General features: G+C 40.0%; 1 protein-coding gene and 1 long non-coding RNA gene across 3 annotated transcripts in view; one reads left to right on the forward strand and one right to left on the reverse strand.

The window, feature by feature from the left end:
* The first annotated feature begins 2,213 nt into the window (after positions 1-2,213).
* On the forward strand, positions 2,214-3,210 carry LOC311023949. Its single transcript, XR_014598262.1, has 2 exons — positions 2,214-2,917; positions 2,952-3,210. It is a non-coding gene; the product is annotated as an uncharacterized lncRNA (long non-coding RNA).
* A 137-nt stretch (positions 3,211-3,347) lies between these two features.
* The window catches only part of grik2 (glutamate receptor, ionotropic, kainate 2), a 175,276-nt gene continuing 155,370 nt past the window's right edge, over positions 3,348-23,253 (reverse strand). Inside the window, exons 15-17 of one of the 2 annotated variants that reach the window (XM_084026073.1) lie at positions 19,528-19,778; positions 19,211-19,238; positions 3,348-4,351 (exon numbers count right to left, since the gene is read on the reverse strand). In XM_084026073.1, coding sequence (XP_083882199.1) covers positions 4,098-4,351; positions 19,211-19,238; positions 19,528-19,778 — 533 coding nt within the window. In that variant the 3' untranslated portion in view covers positions 3,348-4,097. The remainder of the gene's footprint in view (positions 4,352-19,210; positions 19,239-19,527; positions 19,779-23,253) is intronic. The other variant, XM_084026074.1, reaches the window with a different exon arrangement.

The following is a 23,253-nucleotide window of genomic DNA, read 5'->3' on the forward strand; positions in this document are numbered from 1 at the left end:
TCAATGTTTCATTTTGCAGCTCTAACACTGGATACAAATGATCACTTGCTTATCTACCTGGACCTACTAAGCATTTACAACAGAGACTAAGTCGTACAGACATTCTCTCAAGTAGAAGTACAGATGCTTGTGTTCTTAAATACTCTGGTAAAGTAAAGTAAAAGTAGTGATTCAACTTCTTTACTTAAGTAAAAGTGAAAAGTACAGGGTCTGAAATGTACTCAAAGTAGAAAGTAAAATGTATCTCCATGAAGGACATTACAGGCTGTCTTATTGCAAACTGAATCTCACGTCATCTTTAACAAAATTGTCGATAATTCCCCTTAAATGCATCAAAACTAAATTAACATGCCTGTTTTGAAAATGTAAGGAGTAGAAAGTACAGATATTAAAAAGTAGGGATTAAAAGTAAAAAGTTGTTGGAAAAAGAAATACTCTATACTGCCTATAACAAACAATAACAAACAAACAGCCCACATCAGTTTAAGAAGAGTACCTGCTTCACATTTACACTTCAAGCCATAATTGCCAACCGTGAGTTACATTTCTTCAAAAGTCTAACATTAAAACAATTATCTCTTTTACATTACACCCCCTGCCTCCAACCTAAGGGACAGGCCATATTTCACTTGAATACAAAGGTAACAGTGAGAACAAAAACCCACTTTCATGTAGTGAAAAAGTCTTTAATGTCAGTGGGAAGAGAATATGAGTCCACCTGCTCCTGCATTTCTTCCTGGCAGAAGGAGTCCACCTGCTCTCTGCCCAACAGTCCAACATTATTATCGAGGTCAGTGAGCAAATTCAGCTCACTAAATATGCGCTGATGGAGCTCTAATAACGGGGTCAAGGCGCTGCCAGACACACGTGAAGTTAACAGCCAAACTCTGAGGTCAAGCAGGTACGGCAGTCCTCTCCAGACCAAGTACAAACGTGTCTAATGTAATCTTCCGCTGCATCTCCCACGGCTTGCTGTCCTCAGATCCGTGCTACCTGGAGGGTCAGGGCAAGGAGGATGGGCGCTCTAATCTGATTGGCTGCCATTCTGCTGAGTCATTGTGGCTAATATTGACTGGAGTCCCTGACGGAGGTCACAGATTGGTAACGCAGTAACCTTGTCGAGTGGTTCAGTCTCTGCTGAGTGAGGTGGTTTTATGAACAATTCTCCAACCGGTTCAGTTCTGAAAAGATGTTTTCAACAGGACTAAAGGACAATGGAATACAATTAGTTTCATAGCCTTCAGAAAATGAATCAAAAGTTCAAAATTCAACAGTATGGTGTAAAGTTTTGAGGTATACTGGTCTATAAACCTCCATGTCCCTAGACTCATGTCATGAAAAACAAAAATGTGTTCCAATAGTAGCTTTTATTGATTATGAAATGTCTTTGCCAGCATCAGTTTCTTAAATTAAGAAAGACATTATACAAGAATAATAATGTACCAAGCCTATTTAACAGTTAGTCATAAAAGGGCATACAAGTGGGATTGATATGAGCAAGAGGGGGCCTTTTGGTATCCATTATTTGTGTTTACGACCAGCTAAGTGTTTAGATCTGTACACATCTAAGAGGTATCACACTTGGGGGCCATCCGTGACCCTCCATGGTCCAACAATTAGCCCGCACACTGTCAATGAAAACAACAAGGGGCCCATGGTACTGGAGAGTGATTGCTCATATGAGCTCCTTTTTATCACACAGTGGCGATAAAAGTCAAATAGTTATGGACCCGAGATTCACTGGCACGTCAAGAATTCTTTGAAGAATTGTTGAAGGCATGAATATTTATGATAGTTGTTGAACATATGGGACTGTAGAGGTTTCCAGTCATTCTGGCTGATTAGAACGTGGAGCTACACTGGCCAGCATGTACGAATGACAGACATGCAGGTGTATATTCAAATGCTGTGTTCACACAACATGTGGAGCCAATCCATTGAATGTTGGACGTTCTTACCATTGGATTATAGGGGGCGCTATCAAAGCAAAGTGGCTTGATCAGCATGTATGTCTGCAGTTACATGTTATATTACATTGTGGTTTAAAGTAAAAAGTGTAATTTGTGCTTGAATCATCAGTAAGAGTCTTGTGTATCTGCACCAGGAAGCAACCTCCAGTTCCAAAAAGTGAAGCCATGCTAAAGTGCCTTAAACTTGCATTCTCTCTGCTGGCCATCAGGGGGTGACTCCTTTGGTTGCAAGAATAAGTCTGATTGCATGGAAGTCCACAAGAAAATTATTATACTTCTCAATTGCTCACCAGCTTGCATCAAATTATTGAAATGGCCCACGTTTTTTTATGTTTTTTAATGTATACAATATATAAATCTCACTCTTTTCATTCATGCACTCAACGTTCAATGAAGAGGCAGATGAGGTAAAAAGTTGTGAATACGTTTTTTTTATTTTCTTTAAACTTGTGCATCAACTTCAAAGGGTAAACTGTGTGCACTCCATTTTGTTTTCACAACAAGTTCAAAATTAGTTAAGTGTTCATTATTTATTTTTTTATTTTTTTTCCATTTTATTTTTAATACATCGTTTTCCATTTTTAAAACCATTTACACACAATTGCTCAGCACTGGACTCTAGCAGTCTATCGGTAATCGGGGGTGTAGAATGATCAGCATCCTCAGCGGCCCTCCTCCCTTCCCCTGTGTGTACACTATATATTTGTTCTAACCAGTATATTGTCATTACTCTTCTTTCATGTGAAGTAAAAATATCTTTCTTTAAATATGATTCCTTTACATGATAAAAAATACTTTCTTTTTTCTTCTTCTCTCTTCACTATGTCACTGATTAGCTTGGGTTTTCTGTATTAATAGTAGCACTATAACAGTACTGGTTGTGTGAATCTGCACTCTTGCTGCGTGTGTGTGTGTGTGTGTGTGTGTGTGTGTGTGTGTGTGTGTGTGTGTGTGTGTGTGTGTGTGTGTGTGTGTGTCTAGTGACTAGGAAAGCCTCCTGAACTACCGGTCTGGAGTACCACCCCCACTGCCATGGATGACACTCCTCATGGTGCGTTTCGTGTTGATAAAAATCATTACAAAATTTGATTTTCTTCGTACAAAAACACGTTTTCATAGAAATTGCATTTGCACAAGTAAATGTGGGGCTTTTTACGGCCAACGAAAGAAAGAAAAAGCCACAGGAGTACAAAATGATAGTTGAGACTCGACACTGAGCAAGAAAAAAAAAGAAAGAAAAGGAACCATGTGTATACCCATACAGCGCTGAAGTGAGGTGTATTTACGGCAGTCGTGGTAATAAATAAGGAGTTTCATAAATAAAACAATAAATACTTTGAATAAATAGAGTGTGTGTATGTGTGTGTGCTGTGGTGTGATGGCTATGAGTTCAGACCCGGTCGTGAGTCGTGCCCACACCATTCCTCCTTATTGACATTAAGAGTGTGTTCGTCCATAGGATTGGCATCAGATCCCCCCTCCCCCTCCCCCACCCTGACATTAAAGACTAAAAGTGTTAGTACTCTGAAACACAAATAAATTATATCACTTATTGCCTGAATGGATGATATACAGTCTATCTGGTTTTTGATTTCGATCGATATCATATGTGGCTAAGCAATGCCTCACTGTACATTTCCCTTCGACTTCAGGGTTTTCCGAGTTTAATTCGAGAGAGTTGAGAGCCTGTTCCGTCATTCTATTCACACCTTTCCAAAATAAACAAACTTTTCTCCCCCCAGTTGCTGTTGATGCTGCTCCACCAGCCTCCTCTGAGCTGTGCAGCGAGAGACTGACTGAGCAGCAGCCGAAGATGATAGGTTTGATTCTTTTTCTTTTATGGGACCACCTCTGTCTCGCCTTCAATTTATTTCCAGACCATCTCTCTCCGACTCCTTTTGTTTTGAGAGCCCTGGCACCTGTAGTTTGGCACCTTGCCGTGGTGGTAAGAGTACTGAGGTAACTCGCTGAAATTTCACCCAGGTCCAAGTTATTTCCACAGGAAATATTGTTGAATCTCTTATCCCTAGCTATTTATAAAGAAACAAGAATGACATTTCATCAATGCACTCTCCGGGCTACCTCCGAACTAACCCTGACCATCGCGACCCCCCCGCAGCACCACCCTCACCATTTACCCCCACCCTTTTCCCCAGTGTCTCTGCACACCTCCTCGCTGCAGGAGAGAGGCTGAAAAAGTGATTGTGATTCCCATTTTAGGCCATGGTCTCTTTCCCTGGGAGTCTGCGGTCGTTGAAGGTGTGCATGTTGATGACCTCCTCTGTCTTCACCATGACGGGCGGCTGCGGCTTGTGTTTGAGCCGGCGCTGGCACTTGAGGGAAACCCGCAGCTCGTCCACCATGGCGCTGCAGAAGGACCGCTGCAGAGGGAAGTAGAAGGAAAAAAAGGAGAAACAGAATGGGTTTCAGACCGCTTCCCCTGTCCAAATATTATGGGCAAGTGAACAAGCTTGTTCTCCCTGTGGGCAGCTTCATTTAGTAGCCTTCCCCCCACCCCATCACCACCCACCACCACCACCACAGTTCAGAGCTGCCATAGGAGGAAATGGTGAAACATACAGTGTAGCAGGCTGGGGATGGAGGGGATGCTGGTCGGGAGCAGGGGAAGAAGTAGGGTGGAGGGAGGTGCAGGTCCATAGGCTGTGTAGTGGAGTGTAAAGTGTAAAGAATAGTGTCAGACTACATCAGGGCTGAATGTGTGGTTGTTGCTGCTCATGCCGGACTTTCGATGCAAACGGTGTATAGCCAACTACAACTAAACTGCACTAAATTCCAGGTGTTTCTGGGATGAATGGTATCAGTTTTAAACGGTGTGAAACGTGTGGTTAACGCACTAAAGAAAACATACCACAAAAGTACATAGTTGGGTTTAGAAAATCAACACCATGGTGGGTTTTTTTGACCCATCAACCACTTCCTGTAGAAGTTGTTTCTTTCTATACTAAGGTTAGGTGAAGCTGGGGCAATCGCAAATATAAGTTAAGTGAAACACTGTGATCCTGCCAACAATGCATGTTCTGTGATTGAACGCCAACACACGACTACTCACTAAAATCTGTGAATTGACAAATGGCTGTGTATTCCTAATTATAATGCACTGTTATTCTTCTTCAGAGGTAACAGAGCATTATAATGGTGCCTTGTTGGTGGCTTTATCTCAGTGGATATAGTGAGTTGCCTTTCAAACACAAGGCCAATCCCAAATCCCTACTGTCTGCATGTCCAAGTGTCCTTGAGTGACCTAAACCCCAACTTGCTCTCCACTGCTCCTCAATGCCTTGGATGGGTTAAATGCAGAGGTCAAATGTCATGTATGTACCCATATGCTGTTGGACTTTTTCATTGAGGCATAACAATAGATTGTCAAAACTTTGTGGACTGCGGTTTTGAAGCCTCAGTTTCTGCATTTTGGACATCGCCATCGTGGAATGTTTGCAACCTGCAGTGACCATATTAGGACTGCAGAGAGAAAGAGATGGACGCAGCAGAGCAGCAACCTTATTGCTTCTGGCTCTATCTTGCTGCTGGTAACAAAGTTAGCTTCATAATTTGAGGTCAACTTTGCAGCTTAATGTTAAAGTCATCTTAGACGCCCCCGCAATAGTGATTGACAAAGTACGAGTTTATGAGCGCTCCACATCTTTTTGTGCAGCTGCTTTGGGCGCTTCAACTTTAAATCTTTTTGATTTTTCAGGAAAACGCTGGTGAGTGTTGTGCTTTTATTGTAGTACATGTCTCCGAGGGAACGGAGCTGTGAAAGGCTCATCCATACCAAGTGTGAAGCAAGCATCCTCTGGAGCTTATAGTAAAAAGAAAATGCATTGTTCCTCATCCCTTTCCCCAATTAAGATCAGTCAATTCCGTGTTGCTGCTAACTCCCATCCTCAGGCAGAGGAGGAGGAGAAGTGACGATACCAACCAGTTGGGGTTACAAGTTCGACAAGGACATGATCCCCGCACTGGCTTCCCACCAAGCAAAACTGCCAGCGTTATTCGATAAGCCAATAACCAACTGACCATGGATTGGACCCAGATACCAGATGCTGAATTGTTATGGTTTTGTATGTTTAACTATCAGAAATTGCTTTGAGGTTCAATGGGTGCACATTTGGCAGCCAACAATGTCCCTCTCTATATTTCACTATGTATCTACTGAAATCCTGTATCCCATGTCATTCAGTGTGGGCATGGATCATTCCCACAAGTATATCACAAAGTGTCTTTGCATGCTTTGTGGTTAGTAATTACAGTTTGTGTCAGCTTGCTATGAAAATCAACTACCAGGAGACTTGAGGCTTGTCTTAAAATGGTGTAGTTTGTCAATGCTGCATGATAATGCTGTTAGTTAACCCTGCAAGTAGAGGTGGGTTGATTTGAAATTAATGTAACTTCCAACAATAATACATACCATGCATTATCCTTCCATGGTTATTCAAGAATGAGCCATGGAAAGAGGTTAATTATTATTCCAGGAATAACTGTCAAGTCAGAAGTTGAAACTAAAATAGATAAGAGGTCCTCACTGTTCTCAGAACAATGTGAATATGAACAAGCAGACTTCCATGACAGCCAGGCAAACTTCATTTGCTTATGAAGACTTCGTCATACAGCCTCAGCCTCCAGAATAAGTGGACTGTCAGTGGAGAGGGTTTTCTCAAACAATAATGCCGTTTTGACAAGGCCAGATGAAGATATAATGTTAATTAATTACAAAAGTAAATAAAATCAAAGTGTCTGCAAGTAATTTCTTACTGAATTGAGTGGAAACCTTGAGCTGCCACGAGAGAAGAAAGGAAAAAGAAGTCAAAATATACCCTCCACATTAAAAGACAAATGACGTTTCACGTCTGTCCATGTGCTCTGGAACAACACATGGGAGCTTTTTATCTGCAGAGGATATTTTCACTGCTGTGTCAATATTGCAAAATGTTCTTAATATTGTTGAAAATATGCCACTTCAACAGAAATATGTTCTTGATGCAGGTAAGACCAAACTAAGGCTCTTTACCAACTCTAAGAATAGGTAAGAAAATATCCCTCTGCTGGTCACTCCTAATGCTTGATCATACCAATGTGTCACAACAGAAACAAAAAACGCCCTTCGGCAAAGTTTGTCAGGCAAAAGAGCTGATGAGCCTGTGGAGCGCAACCACGTGATCAAATAAGATTGAAGTAGGAGTTGAGCTCTTGCTGTTAGATGAGGAGGTTGAAGTTTGATTTTCAAAAATATGGTTTGTTTGTTGGACACACCATGTGAAAAATAGTCCAAAATGAACATAATATGGATGCTGGGGTTATGTTCACAATTCACGCCCAGTCAAAAATTTATTTTTTGTTGTAAACAGGCCTCCACTTGCCCCTCATAGTTTCCTGGTAGCTCTGTGGGTTGAGTAGGTTGTTATTTAACTGTCTCCAGCTCCTACTCTCCACACGCTTCTCTCCTCACATGACCTCCTCATCATTCTCGATGTAGACTATGATGCTGATGAATGTGACTCACGAGCACAGCTGCTCGCTGCCCATTTGAAAAGAGTCTGCACAAAAGATAGCCTTGAATGCACCAGTGAGCCCGGTTATTTATTAACTTAACCGTTATCATGCAGAATATGAACAGGTTTCCAGTCATATCATTTTATTTTATTACAGTAGGCTTTTACAAAAAAATGATCAAACTGATGGCCTTGTGGACGCGTAGCCCCTTCCCTGTAAACTTGTTTTAAAATACATTCCTGTGGGTAGATTTGTAGGTGTGTCATGAATTATTTAACATATCTGTTTTGTAAAAATATTGCACCTATTCGTTCTCTTGGTTATGACTTTTACTCAACATATATGTATTATTCTTATAATGGCTTCTGTTAGGAAAGTTTAACAATTAACAACCTCACAGACGATCCCTCAGAAGAGGTAAGTTTCTTTAAATGTGAAGAAGTTGGAAATGAATTCAATAGGATAGAATGAATGCAAGTATTGGCTGAACATGAGGGTGTACCCTATAGGGTTCTTACATGAACCCAGGAACAGGGAACATGGTGCTTTACTAATCGATGCACATTTTATCTCCTCAGACTGAAATTCCTCATCTGCATGCCCAATTAAATGGCTGTTCTTCAAATTCTCTCCTCTTTTGTCATAAACTACTGTTACGGGTACTGTTGCACTGCTGAGCAATAGAATTTTAGCTAATTGTTCATCTATTCTTCCTTTGGAAGTCCAAACAAAGGACCCAGCATGGCGACCACTAACCAAACTCTTACAGATTAGGCTCCAACATTCTCTGAGCACCTTTGATTGAGGGCGTGCCAAATTAGCGACTGGGCGTTTATTATGCAGACATGTTACTTGATGACCCGTCACTTTACTGAAGGAAAGGCGAGATCTCAAATGAGGCGTTTGAAGCACTTTAGGAGCAGATTTTCTTCGGGGGAGTAACTCCCTTTGGGCATGGACTTTAGGTTTTGACACTCTGGAGACCTTTCAAATGCACAAAAAAACTAAAGGAAATGGGAAAAGCAGAATAGGTCCTCTTTAAAAGATGTAAGCAAATGTCGGAAAGCATCCTCTAGGCTACACCATTGAGGTTTTGCTGATACTTCATTTAGCTGATAGCATAAACAACCTACTTGGTGAAGCTACTTCTTTATTTTCCAGATAGATTACTTGCTGTAATGTTCATTAGCATTAACTTAATCATGAACACGCAATTTTTGGCTGGAAAGTGAGATTTTGTCATTCCAAATAATGAAAATGAAAAATAAGAAAAAGAAAAGCAACTTTCTAGTCCTCAGGCCACTCAAAGTGCTGTACAACGAGCAACAGCCTCCCCATCCATAATGCAGTAAAAATGTTTTCAGGATTTGTAGCTGTCCAGTTATGTCAAGAATAATGCTGACTATACACTGACTAATGACCCACTATGGTATAAACTTGGAATCCACATTACCAGTAGCAATGCCGCTGGTATGGCATAGAGGCTGCTGGTTACAGTGCAGCTGCATTAATGGCCAATTGTTTGGCCACTTGGGGGCAGCAGATCAAGTTCAAAACACAACACTGATATTTGGCGTTATCGGTATTAATGTTCCACTATGTTCACCCAACAGTCTGTGAATTATTTTTAAATCTAGTGATTCATGTATATGGTAACAAATGCATTGACTACTAATGTATTTGAAATTATTTAGTAATATATAAGTATTGTTTTAGTGCTGACCAACATGAAAAACAACAATTATTTGGTGAAGTTAAATGCTACATTTAGCTCCTGTAATTTAACAATATTGTAATGTCTCATAACAAACCACCGTCTCTGCTGTTTTTTTCAGGCACCTATTGTGTAGTGTTAATGCTTCTATATGTTACACCTGCAGCAAACAGAAGACGTGCTGACTGTCTAAGCCACTGTGAAACATGCCAGCTTTTCAGAACTATTGATCCCCTCCCCTGTTAAATGAAATGGCATTGCAGTGTTTGCACCAGTAAAAGCCGTGTAGCTCCAGGCTTCTGGGATCTCTGGGCCCACACCGCTCGCACTCCAGGGACACTTCGCCATCATGGCTGCCTGCTGCTGGCTGGCTGGATTGATGGCGGCTGCTTAGGGTCATTGGATTACAGAGTTTTTATGACACTCAACAATCAGCCGCCGCAATGTGAGACCGCTCAGAGGAGGGGCCTGCCCACTTTGAGTAGGCTGGAAGGGCCATAAATCTAATGCTGTGAGCAAACATGGAAAGGAAAAATGTGCATTTAGTCCAGCTATTATTTACACAGGCCTGAACTGGTACAAATAAATAATGGTTACCGGTAATAAAACTGAATATCAGAAAGACAGAATATTCTAGGGGAAGATTATTGGTTTAAACTCATTCTATATGGATTTTATAGGTGCAATAATCCAAAAGCAATCAGATAAAGATGATTTAAGGAATACATGTTGAGCACGTAAATAGGAATCTGTAATAGTGTCAATTTAGAACATGCATAGTTTGTCTAATCTTCATCTCTCTCTCAGTTCAACATATCGGGGTCCCTCACCTGCGAGGGAGAGCTAACGGGCTCCGTTTAGCTTGAATGTGGGAGGAACAGATGTGAAGCTGTGATGCAGATGGGCTGTAATCCTCAGTTTACTCTGCGTCTCTGGACCCCGGTGGGCCGTAAATGAGGGGTTCTCCTCCGAGCTACATTCTGCTCAGCAGACTGTTGTTCCCTCATGTCAAATTCTGTCTGTGTGCATGTCCACCTGCATTGCACAATTTATTGAGTGTGTCAATGTGCGTCAAGAAGAATTCAACGACTTTAGAGATTCCCGACCACATCTGCGCTAATGACTGCTCTATTATTTCTGTCCAGAAATACATGACGAAAAGCTACGAACCTGTTAATTGATCATTTTGCATGTCAAATAAATTGCCTACTGTAGTAAAGCCATTGAAGTATAAGACTGTGAAAATACGTAATTAGAATGACGCACACCCTAAATTGTAGTAAGTGACGTCTCTCTCTGTTCGGTACCAGAATGTAACGTTTTTCAGACTAACAACAGATCTCGCTCCATCTTTCTCTTTCCGGTTGATAAAAAGAGTCGCCGGATAAAACGCAACGGGTAAGATAATGTGACGTTGCTATGTTAATTAGCTAGCTAGCAAGACAAGCTAACGTCATGTTAGTGACGTATATTGTGAGATGAGACAACAACAAAAAACACACAATACTACGACAAACTGAGACTTTCTTGATTTGCAAAATAGTCTTTTAAATTGACGTGTGTAATTAATGGCACAATTTAAATAGGATAAAAAAATATTTGTCTCTTACATTTGCCGTTGACCACCGTGTATATTTTTCTGATAATATTCTCCCATGGGAGACACCAGAAGAGGCGGGACTTCGCCTCTCTATTCCAGGTTAATGTTAATTAAATCCCAACTTACATTTCTCAGGAATAATGCAGCCCAGTATGCAGGAATTGTTTCCACAAAGGACAATTCTGCAGCTCACAATTTACGTACAATTCCAACATCGAGTGCTAATTCCGGAAGTGTCTGTCCGCTGTGTAGTGAGGCTGAAAGTAAGGGTGGAGGACGGATGTGTCTGATGTTGATGCAGAGGACCAGATTTTGCTTCCTGTCACAGACGTGTTATTAACTTCCAGATTTTCATCATCCAGTATTGTAGACAAATGTTCATACAGTTTAAATGTGTTATAAAGAAATGGCTGCTACATTACCTTGATTTGATTGTGAATGTCCGTTCTACTCCTGTTTTATTTCTATGATTCTTGGTCCCCTGTGGATTGGCCTTTGGAATGGGTCATTGGTCTGTTATGACACATGTCAGGTGGATGCTGGTTTGTGTCTCACCTACAGATTCCAGGAGGTAACTACCTCAAATGCAGTTTTTCATCTGAGAAATATTAGAGTTAAAAAAAATCCAAAATAGACCAACCTCATGAATAGCCTTTCCCTTCGAACACAGACATCTCTACATTTACACGTGTTCGTGCATCCATATGCATGCAGGCGTGTGTGTGCATGTGTGTGTGTGTTGGGTTGATGAGATGGTTTCCTCACACACAGCTGGTGGTCCCCGCACCCCAAGAGCCGGGTTAGTCTGCAGCAGCCTCAGCAGCAGGCAGGAAGAGAGGAAAAAGCAGCAGGAGGAGGAGGAGTGGGAGGAGGAGTGGGAGAAGGAAGCGGAGGAGGAGCTGAGGGATGGGGGGCAGGAGAGGAGAGAAAGGAGGAGGAGGAGCAGGAGGAGGAGAGGGAGGAAGGGGACAACCATGGTAATCATGGAAATCTGACAGACTAGCATGGAGATGACAAAGAAATGCTCCATTGAAAGTCTATGAGGCATGTGATTTAGTTGAAAATGATGGAGTTTTGTGAAAGATTTAACTTTCAAATCAATGTAAATACATTTGTGAAACATATTTTAACACATTTACATATTCTCTGAAGGAGAAAATTCATTGTCTTGTTTTGTTTTCAGACATTATGAGAGCTAATATCTACCCAAAACTCAGAGAAATTACCTTCCAGGAAGCATTTGACACTGAACACGAGTCGACTACACAGAAAAGAAAGACATTTGGAAAAATCCTTGTTTGCCATCTTACCCACAGTCAGATGTGAAGATTAATACAGATTTCATACAAAGAGGTTCATAACGTATCTAGGCTAGCAGGAAGAAAACTGCTAGCTTAGCTGCATCATAAATCATGCTGTCTCCTTTACATGTTGCATCTTGTTTAATTCAAACCTTCAAAAAATAGATGTTATGGTTGTAAACACAGGTCACTTTGGATAAACCCAATACTTAGATGACCTTGGGTGACTAGCTTGCTAACAAGATACAAGAAATAGTGTGGGCTGCTTGTAGCAATTTTATCAAATCGAGCAATAGCTTGCTATTGCTTTTTCAGTATATCAGAAATCCAAAAAGAGTCGCTGGATAAAGACATGATAACGTTAGTCAGACTAACAACAGGTCTCACTCCTTCTTTCTCTTTCCGGTTGATAAAAAGAGTCACTGGATAAAACGCATCAGCTAAGATAACGTGACGGAATGTAGCTATGTTAGCTAGCTAGCTAGCAAGACAAGCTAACGGCTGTGTTGGTGACGTACGTTGTGATATGAGACATAAAACATGATACGACAAAACCTAGGACACTTTCTTGATTTGCAAAATTGTATTTTAAATTGACGTGTAATGTGTAATTCATGGCACAATTTAAACAGGAAAAAATATTTGTCTCTGATATTTGCCGTTGACTACCGTGTATATTTTTCTGAAAATATTGTCCCATGGGAGACACCAGAAGGGGCAGGACTTAGCCTCTATACTCTAGGTTAATGGTAATTAAAACACAACTTACATTTCTCAGGAATAATGCAGCCCAGTATGCAGGAATTGTTTCCACAAAGTAGTGTAAAGACAGGTCGCTTTGGATAAACCCAATACTTAGATGACCTTGGGTGACTAGCTTGCTAACAAGATACAAGAAATACCGTGGGCTGCCTGTAGCAATAAATCAATCAAATCGAGGAATAGGCGTGCTTTACTGCTTAACTACTTCCTTCCTGTTTTGATGCCGCTAGATGTGGCAGGAATGGACAATGGCAAATGCAGAGAAAAGGTTGATATAAGTGTCTTTATTTACGAAGAACTAAATATTTTTTCAGTGTATCAGAAACCCAAGAAACCCTCCTTTTAATGGGCTTTTCCCTCCTCCTCCTCCTCCTCCAACAGCAGAGAAACAGCAAGAGCTCCATGTCTGCTTGAATCCAGGTTTTCGCCATTAATCACATTTGATCGCCTGGTTGCACACACACCCCGTCTCCACAGGCTCATCAGCTGTTTTGCTCGACAAGCTTTGCCAAGGGGCGTTTTTGAAGCTGCTGCTCCTGTTGTGACGCGTCTCAGTGTGATTGGGGCCTCAGACGGCTTTTTGTTTCCTTTCAGATAGGAGCTAGCTTTTTTACCTCGATAAACACGTCCTCCTGAACTCATCTAGCTTCCTAACTGCGTATGGATCTGAAGGCAAACAAGCATATTTCCCAAACTTTTGGGGAGCTCCCTTGAAAATGAAAAAGTGGTGATGTAGCAATGAAGATGGGGTGTCCTGAACACACTTGAGACAAGAAAACGGAAGTCTCAACGTCCAGGTCGATGATTCAAAATGACAAGCCTACAGAGGTCTAACTTTGTAAAGTTATCAAATGTTTATTAATACTTTTATTAAAGTGTTTAACAAGTGTATACTTTCTTCTGACAATGCTCTTAAAAACATCTCAAAAACACATACTTATGGCATTAGCATGTCTATCAAGCCTTTTTTTTTTTAACTGAATTAACAGTTCCCCTATCATATAAGAGGGTATATGGCTCCTATTTATATTTATAGAAATTTCTAGCTGCTATTTTTGCTCCTTTTTTAATGTAACGAAAGTCATTATAAGATGCAAATTGCTGGGTGTGCACTGTGAAGCATTTGAAACACAACAAAGAGATACTTAGCACCACATTTTTCAACTTGACACTTTAAGCATCATGGTGAGAAAATAAGCTCATGTTGTAAAATAGGTGTTCAATAATACGAGTCTGGAGCAATGAAACAAAATATATGGTTGATTTTCACAGATTAGCCTGGGGCTAATTATAGTGGGTGTTCACTTTCTTAAATGTATATTTGGACTAAATAAATGAAGGGTTATTGGGGGTTACACCCATATATTGGTCTTTACATATTATACTTTCATGATCAATTTGTTTTCTGATACATTTAGAAATGCATACCGAAAGTTAAGTGTGGTTTAAGGAACAATTTCAATCTTAATTCTTAAAATTTAAATCCTTGCTAATGTGTTCACATTGTCCACAGCTGTGGTCACCTAGGTTACATCCAAAAATTCTCACCAAGAATACAACTACTGCCAACACTGACAAAAGGTCTGGAAAGTGTTATTATTTTTATATCATCAGCATGGTTACAATAATCCTAGCTGCTATACTTTAGTTGCTAGAAGTGGCTCGCTTTGCTTTTGTTTATGGATGATCACGTGATCGATCAGAAGTCTTTGAATCATCTTCATATTAGACAATTCTCCTGTGCAAAAATGAAAACAGGAAGCAGTGTGCTGTTTGAAAACTCCTGATGCTGGGCTCACACTGCAGGATTTTAAAATCCTAACCAATTTTGAAATCGTGTTGCATCACACTACAAGATTTGAGAACAACAGGGCATCACACACTACAGGACGTGATCCGCAGCTCTTCTTTGTCCACGCGGTCGTGGTTTGGCTTGGACGAGATGTTAGTTGTGCTAATGCCATATTTTTACCAGCATCTGCTCCATCTCCGCTGTCCAACTCACGAAACAAAGTAGATTTGTCTCACTCAGGCTCTGCTTGGAAATTCCTGATGTAATAATCCAGATATCAGACATGTTTGAAAATGATTGGAGCGGCACGACAGGTCTCAGAAAGTTCTGATGGATCTGTGACATTACCAGATTATCTGGGCCGAACATCGGTGCCGACCATGGTGTTGGACTGTTTCGGATTCCTGTTGTGTGAGCCCAGCTTTACCTATTAGTGTTTTCATTGCCCAACCTTAATTATCTTCAAAATGGTGTATTTGACAAAACCCAAATATGTTGGGCTCGGTAGCCTGTGTGTGTTTGTAACACATCGCATTAAAGTGAAAAAGATTTGTGGAGTATATAGACCATGAAGAGACTCTGAAATTAAGAAATCAGACGTTAAGCTTCCTTCAAATAGCTGCTAATCCACCTCAAACAATTGAATCTGTGTGAGTTTTAGTGGAGAGCTTTGGTCCTCCATCATGGTCTAAATACTCATCTAACTAACTTCTAAACAACCTTCAAAAAACAATGTTGCTAAAGCCTATTTCATTCTAGCGTAGTGATCATATTTTGTGGACAAACAGTGTTCACGCAGCAGAAAGCAGAACATGTGCCAGTCGTGGCGTTTGTGTGTGAAACATGAGTGTGACGTGTTTTCAATTCAAGCTTTAAAATAGGTGGTATGTTGTTGTTTGAATGGAGAATCTTTGATCATTTTAAATAAAGTTATAGGTTATGCTGTTGATCGATTCATCCTGTCTGTATTCATTTAACTTGAAGAATTAATGCTCATCACATTGTTGGATATATAAACTTGGGAAGAGGTTATGAATGTCTCATTTAAATTCAAAGCATGATAGGAACAAACAAAACACACTGAATGCAGATTAATAAGGTGATTTTTTTTGTTGGAAAATTATATCAAATTATGTATCAAAACACATTATATCTGAAGGTAATTATGAGAATATTTATACATCATCCCAATAACAAATTTGGAACACTGATTGCGAACACAATTGCCTGCACCAACCTGAGAAAATATCAATAGTAGTATCTGATCGGAAATAAGCGGCGTCCGCAGTCAAATGTGGTCACTCACAGATACAAGTAAACAAAAATGTTTTTAATGATGTTCGGGTCCTTCGTTTCCCACAAAGGGCACTTAAAATGAAATGTAAGCATATTAGTCAAATATTACCTAAAGGTTTATATTATGACTTAAGGAAAAATTATTTTCTAAAACATCATTGGTTAAATGACTCTAATGGCGAGAAGACGCAGCACAGTCAGCAAGAGCTCCATGTTAGGAAAGCGGGTCGGGTATCGTTTTGTCTAGAAAGCAGGGGGATGCTTTAGGGCGACCTTGTGATTAACAGGTCGCTAACGCAGCCTTGCTTCTGCCTCTTCCCCGCTACCAATGCATTTCGCTACTAAGCTAACTTTAATGCTGTAAAGTTTACCTTGAATTATGGAAGCTATGTTTGTTTTCAGCTAAGTTCTTTTTCAAGCCAGATGGATCCAGATCCAGTAAGGTTGCTGCTTGGGATGCCGTTCTGCCGCTTGTGTTCATCAGATCCACCCGTCGCTCGTCCACAGTCCAAATATGGTCACTTTACTTCTTCAAAAAAATCAGATGGCAAATGGGCAAAATCCAAAATGCAGACAGGCAAAATGCCTCGAGGTTTCAAAACCGTAGTCCACAACCCAATGGGTGACGATGACTATACGTCCGCTTCTCATAGACCAGCTATGGTTTACAGGTGGATTATCCAAAATTCTCAAAGCTTCAAGTCGAGGTTACGCCCATAAAACGAGCTGATACACTTGTGGACGGACAATCCAGCAGTGGTCATTATAGATTGTCTTGCTAATGAACTTGCAAATAAACTTTCCTGTGATAAAGTAACATTAGTAACCCTGGTTACCACGGCCTTTACAGTATAATGTATTGTTACATCACTGCTCTGCTTTCAACCCATTTACTCACATGCACAGCTTTGTGGTCTGCACGTGTTAACAATATGAACTGTAAGACAACACTGTCAAAATTGGAATTACACTAGCACTAACAATAAATGACGCTATAAAACTTGCCTCAAAGTCGGAAAATTAGTCCGCAAAATAGTCCTGGCTAGCTGCGTCCACGGTTCACATGTTATAAAGCTTAACAACTCTCTCCAATTAAAACTTAGGTAAACATATTTTTTCTTTTTTCACAAAAGTGTGAGGGATGATTCTCCCCTAATCTGAAAATCAAGTTAACGTTTTTCGTGCCTCTACTTTCGCACTAGTGGATGCTCTTGCTCCCACAATTCACTGAAAAATCAATACAGAAAGAACTGTCACATTGAAATGGTGTATTGACCCTTATTTTTACATACTTTTCTTCAAGTGTGTGTGTGTGTGTGTGTGTGTGTGTGTGTGTGTAACATAGAATGACACAACAGCGGTGTCTGACTCATCAGTACGGGGTCAGCAGGCCATGCTAAAACACTGTTCAATCAATACGATCTAATGTGAGAGGAAGCTGTTACTGATACGTAGTGCATCGAATCAACATTCCTTTCCTCCCATGGGAGCCTGTTAAGTTATCTCTGCTGTCTTGAGTCACTTCAATTATTGGATATATTTTCAACGAGATGTGTCAACCTCGTCAGGATACAATTCAGCAACATTGATACACATACTAGCGGTTTCTAATTATTTCCAATAAGTTCAACAAAATTATCTCAGTAGTGTATATGAGTGACTATGACATACTACGTGATATACATAATTTGGTTATATTAGTAAACTGAAAACTGGTGGTTGAATTATTATCTTAGTATACAATATCCTCATCATTATTGAATTGGAATTTAAAGAAACAAATGTGTGTATTAAAATAGATTTTAAATATAGGAGACAACCTGTTTGTATTTAAATATATATTTTTTTTAAAACAAAGTTAATTTTCTTCCTGTACAATAATATACAATGTTTATTTCTCTCTCTCTGCTGAATGAGAATAGCTTTCTCCACCTCTCACTAACGTATACACTAAAACAAGCATAAAAAACTTCACATGCTTTAAGTGTCGCATGTTTCTTTTTCAGTTTTTAGCTCGTCGTAGCTGCGATGTAGCTTATGCATTTATGCTGTTTCTTCAGTGCCTCCACCACTTTAGTCATACAAAACGTCCAAGTCATTGTAAAATGCACCACTTGTGACTAAAATTAATTATTAACTATTTCATATTTAGATAATTGTTCCATTGTTTACATAATTATTTGTTTCACAGGATGTGTTAATGTATATAATACATTCTTATACATGATGAGCTGCATCTAAGTCCTCAATGGACAGGTTGAAAGTTTAACTAAATTGGTGTTATACTGTGATGATTAAGTGTTTCCTCATTTTTTTGAGCAGTGTATATTTGATAAGATATAAAATATATCTTTTGTATGAGTTAGTGACTATGGAGGTCTAAGCCTGTTAGTATGATGAATAAATAAATGCAGGTAAACGTGAAAATAAATAAATATGCACAGAGAATGGAAAGATAAATTGATTAAATGTATTAATTTACATGAAAAAAAAGTTACATTTTGTACTAATTTAATTTCCTTTTTAATTATTTCAATGTATTATTTTCTTGCAACATTTATTTCAGTTTTCATTGACTTCCCTATTTATTAATTTACCCTTTTATTCATTGATCTTTTTTATGTATTTCTGTATAATTCTGTTATGAATCAATGTGTGTAGTGAAACTTCATTAATGAATGTATTAATTTATTTAGAATAACGTTAGGTTTAGTCCTCAATAAGTGAGTCCAGACTGAACTCCTACAAGCATGGTCAATATACTCTGCACTATGTCAGTCATGTTTGACATATTAACAGTGGTATTTCTCCGATGGTGCAGGCCATTATATCAGCTATGATCAGTGTCAGAATGCCTGCTGGGAACAACCTTGTTGTGTTGCGTTACTGCACTGATCTAGAAAGGATACGTATGAGCTAGATGCAGTCGGCACAAAACGGTGAAAATAGTTTGATCAGAAGCAGAATGGAAATGGACAGCAGCTGTGGGGAGGTGTGTGTGTTAGTGGATGTGGCCATGCAGTGATCCAACTGTATGTTACTGCCACCCCTCCAAACGTTTTATTAAGCTGTTCTTAGTGTAACCATTCCCTCAGGAGTGTCAGGAAAAACAAAACAAAACAAAAAACCCAAATAGTTTTGGTAAGTTTTAGATCATGTTAGATTAGCAGAGCAGAAAAACACGTTTCTGGAGTTTTTCTTGAGGTCATTTGAGATGGTGGTTAAAGTCTAGCTTGGATCCATGGTGACAGCAGAATTCCTCACGTTTCTTATCTCGTTGTCGCCATTGGGCCTAAGTGAATAAATGCAAAGAAACCAATCCTTATCTTACTTCATATGGATATAGCACTAATAATAGTCATTATAGTGTGAGTTTGCGCAAATTGGCAACAATTTATTTCTTTAAATCATACATCAGAACATATATTTAGCATATATTTTGTTTCATTTTGTTAGCGTGAAGAGGTATTTATTTGCTGTGAGACTGCCTGTCATAGCACATGTGGTTATAGTAGAAGGTAGAAATTCTGCTATCATTGTAAATAACAAAAGGCGAGGTGAAAGCGTAAATGATTTCTTACCTTTTCAAGTTGTGCGTTCTGTCTGGACTTGTAGAGGAACTCTCCCACGGCCACGAACACGGAGAGGACGAGTCCAGCGGCCAGAACGATGAAGATCCCTCCAATGTTCTGCACCCCGAGGGCGCTGGCCTCCTTGCTCTCCTCCTCCGGACAGCCGTTTCCTCTCCACCACTTCTCCTTCATCATGTGCAGCTTCCCTTCCTCCTGAAGTTGCAGGATGGCTATAGTGATCTTATCTCGGTATGGAGACCCTGAAGCATCGAGAGACATAACTGAATCAGATGATGATTGATGATTAGCGAAATGTGTTCACTTCATTTACTTTGGATGGAAACCTGCTGACCAAACAGGTAATGAGGAAAAAATCCAGTGTGGTGCAGAAAAAAGCATTACCAAATGATTTTCTTCATCACTCACCAGTTTGGTTGATTTTTGCGGATAATATTCATAATCTTGTATATACTAACATACAGAAATGAAATAGCTTTTCTTCTCGTCTTATTATTCTACAATTACATTATGGAAAAACAGAAAATGTGCCTTGCTGGCTGAAATTAATCAGTGTAATAAATATGTGTGGTTCAGGCTCTACTCAGTTCATGTATTTGCTCAGTTGCTTAGCTGTCTACAATAATGTACATTAAGCTGACTTTAATACACTTTATGTATACTTTTGTCTACTGGATATTATCATGGGTGATGGAGGAAATCTACATAAGTACTAAATCATTTTTGTTTTTGGATGCTGTTGGTTTATGTATATAATAATCATGGTATTGATGGACAGCAGGGTTGGTATGAATGGAGAGGTTGTATTTGTAGATATTAATATGACTGTTTCTTTATTTAAGTGTTTTTTGTGTTCTTATTCTTGCTAATTGCCTTGTAGTGCTGCCACTATTGACCAGCTTGTATGAGTGGGTATCGTCATAGTGATGTCACTCAATGGTTCGTGGACTACAGTTTTGAAACCTTGAGTTCAGCATTTTGGCGGTCCTCATCTTGGATTTTGGTCGTCGCCATCGTGGCATTTTTGCACACCAGAAGTTTGTGTTCGTCACCCGTCGCTCCTCTACAGTCCATATATGGCCAGTTCCATTCACTGGTTGCAGAAATTCCAAGATGGCGACGGCCAAAATGCTTCAAAGCCGTAGTCCTCACACCAATGTCTACGTCCACTTCTTATCAGTCTCTTACTTTCAGCTACGAGTACCACATTTTTGTTCTGTGACGGTTTCCTAAACCAAATTATGAGGTTTTTGCAAACTGAATTCCAGTATATCTCACTGTACATGCTTAACATTGTGAAATATTAATGCTAATGTATAGCATTACCATTCCATTGTCCCCGTGGGCCCAACAACACTAAACCAATAAACCGAAATGCATCTGTGGGGCTCATATCTCCACTCGCTCTACCGTCTAATTAAAACCTGTTGCCATGGTTAATCTGTGCTAATGTTTTCACTGCGAGTTGTTACCTCGGCTTAATATATTACAATCCCCAAAGCGAGCCTTGAAATATTCCCTCATGCCCATGCGAGATGCATCTCACCCCCCACCCCTCTATTCAAGTCCCGCCCTCCAGCACCTTCCCTTCCTCTGCTGATCAAACCCAGACACATGTTGAGATTTCTGATTCCACCTGAAGCCTTTTTAAAAATAAATAAATAAACACGTCCACGACCTCCCTGCGGAACAGCCGGCACACTGCAAACAGGATGTTAATGCAGCTTGAATTATTTAAAAAAAAACAATAATAACACTTTGAATGAACTCAAGGGGGAAAACATGTTTAGATTAGAAAACACAATCAACTGGCTAGCTCCAGTAATCTCTGTGATTAGTTAGTATGCAGAGTCAGTTTTACAAGTGGTGGACCCAAAAGACCCGAAACGGGGACAATGATGAACCCTGGAAGTAGAGCTTTGAGGCTGCATTCCTCGGCGTCGTGATCACGAAGCTTTACCCTCTGCCTTCTTCCCCGCCCAAAGGTTTCTGCTATCTGACGGAGCAAGCCGGCCAGCACGCTTCAATAGCATCTATCACCATGGCGATGGCGGATGTGAATCGCACATTCATCGCCATCTACAGTAGATATCTTCCCTTCAGCACTGGAGTGGAACAACAAGCCAATCTGTGTCACAAAAATCAATCAGTGGGACAAAGAAAACGGCAGCCTTGAGACGGGTCCAGCTTTTTAAACCAAATGAAAAGACCTCAGCTGTAATAAAATGGACAAGATGAACATTGGAATTGTGTTATACAGTAAATACGTCACATTTTTTGGACAGTGTCATAACCCACGTTGACATGATCCTCCCTCCTGATACACTGAGATGAAAACAGACCAGTGGTGTTTCTGTTGTTCATGGGAATGCAGAGAAAAACATATTTTTAACCCTTAAAGATAACATTTGTCATATTGTTCACATATCATTTCAGAATGTGATCATTATGAATAAAGGTCATATGTGTCCTTTTGGGAGACACAGGCTATTCTATTCTGTCGTAAGAGGAGGTGTTGACTCAGTGTATTTTTTTTATTTTGTCAGAATGAAAATGGCTTTGTGATGTACTATTGTCTATCTTGAGTCTCATCTTTGATATTTATTGATTCCTTTATAACTTTGTTTGGTCTTGAAATGTTGTACTTTCAACCAGCTGATCACAGTGTTGCCGGGCTTTAGGAGATAAAAATCACAGCTAAGACAAACTCAAATAGAGATTTTCTTGCGTATTTTCTTTGGAGTTTAAATTTGATGTTCACGCTGATTAGTCGTCATCAGGCGTAATCACATAAGGAAAAAGACGACGAATTAGGACACTGAACTAATGTGGTAATGTAAATATGATGCTGATTAACAAGGTGTGCTGACATCAATCACATCTAGTGAGAGTCTACTTGGCTGATAGATGTGTTGTTATCCTTGACAGTGCTAGACAGAATATGTTAATTGCTGAGATGCATGTGTGCCCATAAAAAGAGGCACTTAATCCTCCAATCCGGGGAAGAGTGCGGAGCACGGTGACAGGCCATGCTGAATCCACAATAAGACACATAGATGTAATCTGCCACATCAAAGCGGAGTAATAGCAAACCCCGTCCCTGATGCATTGTCTGTCAATGAAGAAAAGAAAAATGAAATTCAAATGTGCTGCAATGTCTTACAGCCTGAAGACGTGTATTTTTAGCCCGCCAAGAAAAACTCTCTTTGTAAATCCAAAGCTTTTGTTTTTCCTGCGACGACGAGGAACAAACGCAGCAAACAAATGTGTGTAAGTATTTCAAATTATGATATTCTGGAAAGCATTATAGATTCTTATTACATATATATTGAAACGTTCACAAGCCTCCACAGACACAGGTGTTTCCGGGACTTAGGGTGCCCTCACACTCGGTCATTCGTACTGTGCCCAAGCACGTTTGAGCCTCAAAGTCCAGGTTGTTTGTGAGTGCTCCGTACCATACACTTCCTTGGGCCTGGCACAGTTGGAAGATGTGTGCTTTGGCACGGTACATATCAACTGGGCCTCATGTGAATGTGGCCTTAAGGACATTTGGGGCTTAGTCCAGACCTCTGTGGGGGGAACCGGGATAATAATTTGATAAAGAGCTCTATTTTGATGCTTTTTTGATGCACCTTATTTACATACAAAAGTACACATCTCTAGTCTTTTCGATTACTCAAAGCACTTCACACTAAGTCATTCACACACACACAC

Source organism: Eutrigla gurnardus (genome assembly GCF_963514095.1).
Source record: "Eutrigla gurnardus genome assembly, chromosome: 14".
Classification (NCBI taxonomy): domain Eukaryota; kingdom Metazoa; phylum Chordata; class Actinopteri; order Perciformes; family Triglidae; genus Eutrigla; species Eutrigla gurnardus.